Source organism: Athene noctua, chromosome 19, assembly GCF_965140245.1.
Source record: "Athene noctua chromosome 19, bAthNoc1.hap1.1, whole genome shotgun sequence".
NCBI classification, from domain to species: Eukaryota; Metazoa; Chordata; class Aves; order Strigiformes; family Strigidae; genus Athene; species Athene noctua.
The window spans coordinates 6,747,342-6,759,239 of NC_134055.1; the positions used below are offsets into that span (position 1 = coordinate 6,747,342).

Sequence of the window (11,898 nt, forward strand, 5' to 3'; positions counted from 1 at the left end):
ACTCATTTACTTTTCCTTTAAAAACCAACATACCTTTACAGATTGAAAGATCGTTTAAAAAGGTAGGCACCAAGATAAGGGGGTGTGTGTGTGTTTAATTTTTGTTTATTTTTTGTTTTTTTTAAAAGCAGTAACACTTCAGAAAAGTTGAATACTATTCATCCTTAAAACCATGTTACCTTCTGCCAAGTTTTCATGTGCTCAGTGCCAGGGATACTCTCACTGCCAACCCATAAATAACTCATTAAGCTCTCCAGTCTATGGCTGTTTTAATCCTTTACATGCATATTTGGCAATGCTTTCTTAAAGTTCACAGAAGCAGCTTAGGTGGGTTGTCATGAAAATCTACAATACTGTAGTATTAGAAATGTTTTTCTGACTTGAGACAATTTACCTTTACTCCATTTTTTTACATGTAACACCTACTAACCTCAGCTAAATTTTGCAGCGTTATATCCACTTGCTTTTTTTAACATACCACAACACCTAGCAGACAGATAACACATAATGTAATTTGACCTGTGTTTTAAAAAAAAAAAATTTGTTGATAAAAGCGCACACAAATTGCTGTCTTTTCAGTGGAAATAGCGTAAAATCTTCCTGAATGTTGCTTTTTGCTTTGATTAGACCTCAAAATGAAGAGTGGAAATGAGCATCAATGGAAAAGTCAAGGAAATCCTTGCATTGTCTGCATTGTGTGCATCAGCAACTGAAGGATTTAAGAGTATTGTCAGTGCTTGTTTTGAATTAAGGAAGAAAATCTTCATCTGTTGATACTGCATAGCTATACATAAAGCTTAAAAGTATCAATACAACTGACTCATGATGCACTAACTGGATTGCAAACACAAAGATGTGTGGTAGGATATAACACACAGAGATTATCTGTAATAATAATAAAATACCACAAAATTATATATGATACTCTATATTAGTGTCTTTCTAAGAAAAATCGTTAAAATCAGTATTTGTATTTGGAAAGTCAGAAACCAAAAAAGCTGAATCAGTATTCACAGAGCAGAAAACAACAGGTACTGGGAAAAAGATTGCTACAAGATCATTATGGAAAATAAAAACCTATGCAAATGTATTTCCAGGGTACTTCCATTAAAATCTGTTACCATTTTAAGATGAGAGGTAAAGGAAAACAGATTTCAACAACACAGGATAATTCATCCTACTTAACAGATAGAGTATTGATGAAATATGAATCACTGGTATTCTTAAGCACCAGTTTCATTGGACTACTGAAAAATATACTTAAAAAGCACAATAAGGTGTTAGATAACCATCCTTTTTGTTAAGCCCTGTCTGACGTTTTCAGATAAAATGTTGTTATTCACCAATAATGACTAAAATGAAATCATCATATTGTCATGTAATAAAATTATTTAATAGGAGTAACTTCTTTTCCAGTTTAGTCTTTTTTTGAGGCAATTTTAAATCAATTAAAACTCCAGATATACAGCAAAAAAATAGCTCCAGTTTAGCAAGCTTCACCTAGTTGTTTCAGTAGCAATGGATACAAGCCTGCACAGAGCTCATGAAGACATATTCAGCATGATCAGAGACAATCCAATAAGATCAAATTCAGGTTTTTTTTCAAATATAGAGAAAATACACCTTACACCAGCTTCACTCCATGCACAAAACCGAGCATCCTATAGGTATTTAACATACAGCAATATAACAAGACAATTAAAGCTTTAAGGTGCACTCTGACAAAATATACTTACAGGATCTTTCTCAGCTGTTTCAAAGAGGTACAGGAAGACTGTTAGTCTCCGTGAAGATTTGAATTAGATATTTTGTAAGCCCCTATTTTGTTGAATATGGGGCTTAGGAATTACAACTCTATACCTTTTCAAACAAAGCCAGAACTAAAACAAAAACAAAGCCTAGGCCAAATCTTATTCACATGAGTAGTTCCACTGCTCAACGGGATTACTCATGCAAGCAAGGCAAGCTGCTTTCAACTTGCTGCCAATCGTGGTGCTACTCATGCAGTTCTCCGACACAGACACAACAGGTCATGCTGCAAGTCTGTTCTGAAGTTGCTAATTTTAGGTATTTCAAATGTTAATATTTGTATTTTGCAATTTAAAAATTCTTCCTAGCAATAGATCAAACATTTATTACCAATCTGACATCCAACTGATGTTGCTATCTGTACATGTGATTTTGTTCTTTTGACAAAAAACAACCCCACTCTATTTGAGTTGGAAATTATCAGTTTAATTCTGTTAATAAAAAAATACCACGTGATCTGTGCCTCAGCTTTGAAATCATGATTACATGGTATCATCCATTCACCAGAAGATAGCAAGTTCTGCCCTGAGTTTTAAAAGGATAGAATATTTGGAATAAAAAAATCCTCACAAAAAACAGGTTTTTTAAAATTCTTTTTGTGACAGATTTTAATAAGAGCAGCTGCACACCTCTGCCCTGACAGCACAGTTAGCGTACAACCTGAATAAACTAACAACAGAAAAGTGGCAAATAAAATATTTTACTGTTGTTTTTTAAGAGGGGAAATTTGATACAAAACTATTAATACACAGACCAAAGGATGCAAAAACTCTAGCTTAGGGTAATTTGCAAAGGAATTTCACAGTGCTACTCACTTCATACATGATTGTGTTCAGATTCTGCTGACCGGAGCTCTGCTTGTTTTTTCCACTCTCTTTGCGCTGCTGCTTAAGATCAGTAAGTAACTGGAACACCTCGGCAAAAAAAATAAAGTGTTTGAGACCATATGACAGTATTTCACCTAAAAATATTACACCAGGAAAACATAAACGAACAATGCAAAATCCTATCATCCAAGCAACAACTTCTTTGGCTTCTTTGGTGAACGTACCAGCAATTGAAATGAAAAATGTTTTGGCACCAGAATGATGAATATGTATGTAAATTGTTTTTTAAAAATTGTGACTATTTTAAACAGATTTTCAGCACTTGTTAAGTGTTACCCAAGAGCCCCAAAGGAGAAGCTGCCAGGATGGATCTATTTTAGTTGTATATCTTATCTCATATCCTAAACAGAGTTGGGTCATACCCTGCTGTACTGGCACAGGGCTCCCATTTAAATATGAGTGATGCTTGAAGCAAGATATCACAGAAGTTTATGGCCCTACTGGATTTGTTATGACAGATGTACCTATAATATTAAAATGGATATATATTCTGTCTCACAGAAATGCAATTTTACATTATCTGAAAAAAAATAAAAGTACAACTGCCACACTGCCATGAACCCACTAAATAAACGTTTGACCTACAGATGCTCCTAAGATTAGTGATCCTATTGTAAATTCCATTGAAGTTATTCGCAATAGTAAACGTTACAGTGACCAGCATGGTGTTAGGGTATGCTAAGACACAAAGATTAAATTAGCTCCCTATTCATCACAAGAGTGTAATACAAGCAGACATTCCTGAAAAGAACGTAATAAAGTTGTCTCCACATTTATGATGCAGTGAATATTAATGTAGGAGAGAGATTCAGAGGGTAAGTCTGAAGGCAAGGAAGACGTTTTGATTTTTGCAACTGTGCTTTGTCAAATCTGTTGCAACACAACATCTTTATTCATCATAGTTAGATATGCAGCAAAATGTTAAGACAGCATCACAATTACTCTTTTATTCTCATATTAAATTACATTAGGTTGCAATGTCTTCAGATGTTTTGCTTCAGGCTTTATAGTATATTCAGAGCCAATAACCACAGCAAAGTAACAGACTATTTCTTACTGTTTATTCCCTAATTTTTAGCTAGCTTCATTCAAGATCCAGATCCAATGGCATTATAAACTCACAAGTCCAAAGAAATAAAATACAAGCATTTCTAGACAGTGAGAAATAACATTACCAGCTACAAATCCTGCAATTACTCTACACTGCGTCTTCTATGAAAAAGGAACACCTTGTGTATTAACCACCAGTAGTAAATCCTCACCTGAAGCCAAAGCTGTAGCTATGAACTTTTAGCTAATAAATATTTGAAGAAAATATAGCCACTGACAACGAGATACAAAATGACAACTCCAAACTCACAGAATAAATGTAGGCATAGGACATACAACATGTCAGTCCTGAATACTCCTTTCAAACACCACTTTTGGTGCAAAATATTACCTCGAGAAAGAGAATGTTAGCTATGCCAGTCAAATTGCAACTGGAAAGCGGAGCAAATAGAAAGAGATCAGTAGTTTTGGGGGAGTCAGTACTTTGAAGGGCAGTGAAAAGCCATGCCCCAGAAGCCTATAGCTGCAGACACTGCAAATCCCTTCCTGCAAAGAATCTAAAGCTGCATGCGTGACAACCGTGCTGTGAAAGGGAAATGAGAAATAAGCACTCTCATCAGTAACTTCGTTTTCCACTTCCTTTTGCTCTTTTTCAACACATTGTTGGTACATTCACCGACAAAAACACCCAACTGAAGAAAGTTCTGACTGAAGAGCACAAAGAATGGATCCTGCAGCTCTCCCTACTCCGGACCATACCTTTAGGACACCTATAGATTTTACATAATGCGATTGACACCACCACTTGAACCTAAATTCCAACAAATATCCCAGCAAACGAAGAAGGAAGCAGACGTAATTTTGCGATAACTAATCTCTGAAACACTTGCTATTTTCTGTACTGCAATAGTACATGTTTTTAACAAACAGACACTTAGTACTACTTTGGCTGACACAGTATCATCTATTTCTTAGGCATGACAGTTCTTTCCAAGTACCTCATTAAAGCTCTAAGAGTCACCAGATGGTTGCTCTGCTGTACGCAGACAGATGCAGCTCAAGATAAAACATTTCAAGATTTATTTCAGAATAGGATGAAACAGCTGTGCGACTTTCAAGCTTCGGCAATAAAACAATATAAACAAAGCACAAAACATTATTAAAAGAGCTCAAAAAATTACATTCATAAACAAAGCACTGAAATCTTTCCATTACCTGGCTGAAGTTAAACCAACAAGAACACTACACATCTTTTTACCTCTCTAAAAAAAAAAATCTCTTTACTCAGGAGAGAAGAAAACGATTCATAAATTATCTACACTAGAAAATAAGATTATTTTTTGATATTTGTATGCCAATATTCATCATTTGTTACGACATGGCACTGTAGCTTCCCCATGACACCAGATCAAGGTACATCACTGGCTTCTAGAACTGTTTATCCTGAGTAACACACCTCAGATCAGCAAACTGTCTCATGTTTACTATAACCTAACCTGATTGGAAAACACCTTGAGATCTTTAAAAAAATACTGTTAAGCATTCACAGGTGTAAGACTGCATTTCCAGCAGCACTGGCTTTAATAAAACTATGCATTAATGAGTTATAGGTTCTCAGATGATAGTGCACATCACAAGGTTAAATACAAAACATTGATTCTAGCAGCAGCCATCTGTGAAAAACATTTGAAGTTTTCGGCAAGAATTTTTATGTGCAGTATTAAAGAAACTCCAGGAATCAGTGTGTCACATAACCATGAGATAATTTTTTTTTAAAAAAAAGTATTTTGGGCATTGCTGCCCCATTAGAGTTGTCAACGTTCCTGATTTGGAATTCGATGCACCATACATCACACAAAGCACCAGTAAATCCAGTGCACTTGCCCAAATACACAAGTGTTTAAAGATGTGGAGAATCAAATTCTAAATAACCAACCACCACACACAAGAGGATTCAAGAAACTAACTACACAGCCACAGCGTAAGTGTGACAAGGCTGAAGTTAAAGTTAGTGACATTCTGAAGATCTACTCCTCACCTATTTGAAAAACATATTTATATCAGTTTTTATAGATTCTGGACCAACCAAATAATAATACAGTACCCATTACTAGTGAAAACTAGGAGTTTTCTAGAAAACTAGATTTTCTTTAAAAAGCTTTTTTCTTAATAACAAATCAAATGGAGTGGGTGGAAATCACATACAGGTCTTACTGATTGCTGCTGGCAATTTTCAGCTTCCAAAGGAGTATACAAGGGACTGATTACAGCTTTAAACTGCTGGTTTAAAACCAGGAAGCACATAAACTTACCTCAAAGTTACTCAGCAATGCGGCATTTGCATCTTTTCTAAAATGAAAAATGAAAACAGTTAATTTATGCTCCAAATGAAGCTGTTTAAAATGTTTCTTTGCAAAGTCACACAGACTCTAAAAGAACAGACACTACTTTCATAAAGTTTAAAAAAACAATGACAAAAAAAAAAAAATCATAAAACATATTTTTCGTGATTCTACAACTACCAAGTTGTTGCCACTTCTGGAAAATATTTTTCCATATTGTTAGTAGAATCGTTACATAAATACACAGTATATTTCGCACAACTTGCCCCATAAATCATAATACACTTATACAACATAATCTTTTTACTCAGCCACGCTATCTCGTTCACTCACCCAATTTTACAGACTGAAACCAAATTGCCTTGCCTCTTCCTTACAAATAGGGGCCTCCAGCTTCATTTGAATAAAGACTGGCATGAAAAATTCAGATTATACACACTATTTATTTGTCAGTACTACAGAAAAAGAAAACACAATTGCTGGTTTTAGTATAATGTACGTACGTGTGTACAGATACAGCACTACATTTACACATACTGTACTGAATGAAAAAAAAACCTTATTGCATTTCCTCTTTATTTATTCTTTGAATCTTTATGTGGCTACTCCTTTATTAGCAGGGCAAGAGTGAGTTTCCCGTTTTCCACCAGCAAATACTTTCCCACTAATTCTGTACCAATTAATCAAGAATCGTTATCCACTGCTGGTAGACTAAATGCACTGAGTCAAGCACATATTTAGACTAATCACGCCTCTATTACTACCGGATATTGTAATTTGATATTTTTAAGTTTAAAAAGGGGAGAAAAACTGATGCAGAATATCCTATATTCCCCTAACAACACATTCTGCTGAGCAGTCAGTAGCCACAACAACAGAAAGTTTCCATACAAAAGGAAAAAAAAGGCCTTTCTCAGGTCTGTGCAACAGCTTATGAAAAAAAAGAAAAAAGGTACAATGTATTGTTGAGCACCATCAACTGTTTGAATAGAACTGTCACGTTCATCACTTTCAAATGATTTAAACACGTCCACAAACTTCCACAGGTTCTATCATTGTTTTTAAATGAAAAGGACCTTCTAAAATACGCTGAGATGAACTTGAACTTCCATTTCGCTGACTCGAGTGAAACTTCAGCAAGTGAGCTCACACATGCATTAGTTTTCATTCATGTTTTACAAACCATATAGCTTTTGTTGTTAGGTAAATGCAATTCTTCAGAATGTTTGCATTCAAGCTATTGCTACAGAAATCCCTACGGATCAAAGACATTCTTTGTTAGAAATAATAATGCTATAGAAGAATTATATTGGGAATTACCCCGTTAAATAAGTGAAAGGGTCATATAGAATAAATACATTACTATGTAAATGAGTCTGAGAAATCTATCTGAAGTCACATTTTTTAAGACAATTGCTTCTTTTTAAATTCAAAACCACTGCGCCATTCAGAAAGATACTTTTTTCTTCTAACAATGGATAGCAAACAAGTCAGTCTCAAATCTTCAACAATTTTTGTTGTGCTGAAACACCAGAAGTATAAACTGATAAACAAAACCAGTTTCAAAAACTGTTGCAGAATTATAAAGCAGAGCACAATTTTCTTCAGTCCTAACTCTCATGAATCAACAATCAATTTTACATTCAGAAAACAAGAAACTATAAATAATGAATTCTAATATATATTTTTAAACTGTCAACTAAACAGGATGTTGAATTTTTATGAGATTAAGACTTTAGCAGAAAAGGAAAAATAGTCACATTAACACCAATGTATAAACACTTTTTAGAGTCTTTAAATAGGTAATATTGGCCCAAATTTTAGACCAGACCAAAATATTATTGAGGTCTTCTGCATATATAAAAAAATACCTCAGCGTATGGCATCACACCTCTAAAAATATCACTGACGCTTCATATTTTTAAATCTTTTGCTTAAAATACGTTGCATATTTGAACCACAACGTTTTCTGGAGGGTTCTTTTCTCTAGTAACAGATACTCCTGACATAGTAAGAACTCATGAGAGATTTTCCTAGTTGCAGAGCTTCCCTCTATGGAGGCCATCAGGCAGGAGGTGCAAGATTAGGAAGATTAAATTCCAACAGCAATTCAAGTGCAAAATGGACTAAGTTGTTCCACTCCAATGCAAGGGACATCCATCTGTACCTCAAGACTTCATCCTCCAGGTCTTTACCTCTGATGCACCTTCCTATTGGTACTACAACAGGTAGCACCAGTAAAAGAAGTTGGGCTACTCAAGGTATTAAAAAAGAAGTGAATGTATAAGCAGCATCACAGACTTACTAGTCATGGTATCAAAAGCATCTTTCTCAGCAGGGCAAATCCTATCCTTCCTCACATGCAACAGCAACTTTGAGCCTGGGTATGTGTTTCACAGCATTTTTCAGTATCTAACAGCAAGAACAGCTCATTTCCCTGCAGGCTGCTACTCACACATGTTAAGGCTAACGTAACACAAACCCATATTGCAGTGGATGCTTCTTATTTGTTACCTGCTATTGAATTTTACAAATAGAAGACTTAATGATAATATACCTAACAGTACAGAAGATTTAACGATAATAAAGCATCCATGGATAACACAGCCTGCAGTAGCTCAGCTGACTTGGTGGGTGCTGACAAACACCCCTCAGGACCGGCATCCTCCAAGTCCCCATGCGTTAGAAATCAGCACCACGTACCCATATATAACCACACAACGTAAGGGGCTCCACAGAACTCAGGAGAATGAGTTTCAAAGCTTCAAATTAGGTAAAATCCTACTGGTTTGTGCCCAGGTAATGCTTACAAGACAGAAACACGCATAGTGCTGTCAGCATAGGAAGGCAACAAAACTTGCTGCCTGCGACAGCAGCCTGGGGACTCCTGACTTGCCTCTTCGAGTTTGCAATTGCTGGCGCACACCCATTAAATTTTCTTCTTCCCCAGAATATTCGGGTCCTACAATGAGTCATCTACCTGATGCTCACAGGAATAACTCTCCCAGAAGCCACGGCAGAGGATTCATGTTTCACCTCTCCCAGGGAAGAGAAGAGGGAAGGGAGCACAAGGAGACAGGAGAGCAGGTGAGATGGGGAGGGAAGATGGGGTTGTTCAAGCTGAGCCACGATGCCTTTTGTCCAAACAAATGTATGCTTCAGCAAGATTTTTAAAGCAAACACCCCCCACCCCCCAAAGTTTCTCATCGGAATACCTGGACACACTGCTGGTTATAGGGGTGTTAAAGGTCCAGTATCCCCCCCATACACCACAGATACACCCCCCATGGCAGGCAGGCCCATACATACCCCCCCCACACTGCAGGTAGGTCCATAGACATATACCCCCCCCCCCCACGTACCACAGGTAGGGCCATACAGACAGACCCTCCCCACATGCACACAAGCAGGCCCATACGGATATAGCCCCCCTCACAGACACCACCACAAGCAGGCCCACACAGACATAACCCCTCCACAGACACACAGCCCATACAGATGTACCCTCCCCACAAGTAGGCCCATATAAATATACCCCCCCGCCCCCGACACACACCCCAAGTAAGCCCGCACAGATGCGCCCTGCACACACACACTGCAGGCAGGCCCATGCAGATACACTCCCCACACACCCCTCAGCCCCGGAGCCCCCGCTGCCGCCACAGAAGGGTCGCAGCCCCTTCCCACGTCCCCCCTCCCTCCCCGCTCCTTACACCTCCATCTTGTTCGCCCCAGGCGCAGCCGCACGCTGGGGCCGCCGCCTCGCCGAGGAACTGCCCTTTGTACTCAGGCAGCCGCCCGGCGAGGGGAGTGCGAGCGAGGCCGGGGTTGAGCTGAAGGAGGTTTTGGCCGCCGGGACGGAAGCGGAAAAGGAAGGAGAAATAAATAAATATATTTTTATAAGAAGAAAAAATAAACAAAATAACACGTTGCATTGGCCGGGAATCGAACCCGGGCCTCCCGCGTGGCAGGCGAGAATTCTACCACTGAACCACCAATGCCGGCGCTGAGGAGTCGCTCCCGCCCGCGCTGTGACTCGTGTCGGGCGCCCGCCGGGGGGGCCGGGGCGGCCGCTCGGAGCCAGCCCCCAGCCCTGTGCGAGCCGGACCGGCAAGGCCGAGCCGCTCGTCTAACACCCGAGCCGTATTTTAAAGCGCCGTGCACGTACAGGCTCGTCACCGCCACGGGGCTGTTCCTGCCGCCACTGCGGTTCTTTCCCATTTAATCGATGCGCTATTAAATTTTGCAAGAGCCCTTTTTATTCTCGAGAAAACTCGAAGGCGCTTCAAGGAGTGAAAATGGCTGAAAATCCTATTGGCTACAGAGCAAGGAAAATTGGCTCCGAGACTGAGAGACAGGAAAACATTAATTATTTTGCCATTATCTCTCGGGAAAAATATTATACGCAAACACAACGATGCTAACTAACTTCCTAAGGGTCACAGACACATGCACTTGCTCGTTTGCAGCGGGGCTGTACGAGCAGTCTCGGGAGCCAAACGCGTTAGACTTCTGGTGCCCACAACCTCCAGCTTGCAATACTAGCCCAAAATCCACCAGCCACTCCTCCCCAGAAGCAAGACAGAAGAAAGTTCACTCTCGCTTTGGGACATGAATTCTCCTTGGGGTGCTGCAAATCCTCAATTCTGAATAACATGAGCAAACTGCAGTGCTTCAGGAACAGTCTTCAGTGCCAGGACAGTGGGCAACAAACAGCCCCCAGCTCTCTAGGAACATCACCATCAGATACCTAAATGTTGGGCAAAGTTTAAAAGCCTACTGCAAAGCTTTTTCCACCCTTTTCAGTTGAAGACTCCTAAAAAAGTTTCGTTGGATTTGTAGACCCCATCACACACAGATTGTACTAGAGAGAGAAATTAATTTATGCTCCAGAATCATTTGTCATGGAGTCCTATGGAAAAAGAGCCAGGGGAAAGGTCTTCAAACTGCAGACGGAAAGGCGCAGGTCTGGCGCAGTGGTAGGATGTAATGGATGCTGTCCTTTTTCATGTCAGGATTAACTGACCTTGTAAGTTGGCCAAAACCGGCACAGCAAATGCTCTGTAACATCTCTGCCATGTTCCAAACCCTGCACATGAAACTGCCAGTACACCAGTTCCCAGCCAGGCTAAAGGGAAGAAGAGAAGGGAAAGGATGTCAGCTTTCATCAGAAAACATGGTATTTCCAGACTATAGAGTTTCAAAGTTTTGTTCCAGAAATCTACTAATCCTTGCCTGCCTCTCATCACTCTCTTCAGATACGGATTCAGAATCTTCAGCATATTCATTTTATTTCTCCTTTGTGTCTCCTCTTTGTATCTCTCCCCCAGCACTAATTTATCATATTAATTTTCACTGTTTCTACAGAAGTTTCATTCCAGAATTTTGCTGATATACTTTTTTACAATCCATGATGATGATGCCTGATCCCAACAGATGGGATGAATGAGCATAATACAAATGCCTCTCTCAACAGATTTTTTTTTTTCCCAATATTCTTCCTAAATATTTTTCAATGAAGATATGTAGCCTGTTAGAGTGTGAATACATAAATGGACCAAGTACAGGTCTACTGACATCATGCAAGGGGAAGAGGAATATCTAGGAGAGAACTCTCTACCTCTACATACAACTTTTCAGGAGATGAGGTGATTAGCCCAGTTCACTTTGTTTTTAATTGCTGCACTTTAGGTGTTAGACAGTTATGCTACACCATCCATAGGGAATGCAGACATAGGTTTTTCTAAATGTGCTTAGCATGTCAACATTTTAAGCATTGGCTTGTGATTGTTACCACTAAGGCTTGAAGA

The 11,898-nt window shown here is 39.0% G+C and overlaps 1 protein-coding gene and 1 non-coding gene across 3 annotated transcripts in view; both read right to left on the reverse strand.

Annotated features, from left to right (window-relative positions):
• CRCP (CGRP receptor component) overlaps positions 1-9,979 on the reverse strand; it is a 33,103-nt gene extending 23,124 nt beyond the window's left edge. The window contains exons 1-3 of one of the 2 annotated variants that reach the window (XM_074923100.1): positions 9,802-9,979; positions 6,059-6,095; positions 2,625-2,714 (exon numbers count right to left, since the gene is read on the reverse strand). In XM_074923100.1, coding sequence (XP_074779201.1) covers positions 2,625-2,714; positions 6,059-6,095; positions 9,802-9,809 — 135 coding nt within the window. In that variant the 5' untranslated portion in view covers positions 9,810-9,979. Of the gene's footprint in view, positions 1-2,624; positions 2,724-6,058; positions 6,096-9,801 lie in introns of both variants that reach the window. The other variant, XM_074923099.1, reaches the window with a different exon arrangement.
• Positions 9,980-10,018: 39 nt separating this feature from the next.
• On the reverse strand, positions 10,019-10,089 carry TRNAG-GCC (transfer RNA glycine (anticodon GCC)). Its single transcript has one exon. It is a non-coding gene; the product is annotated as a tRNA-Gly (tRNA).
• Between the last annotated feature and the right edge of the window lie 1,809 nt (positions 10,090-11,898).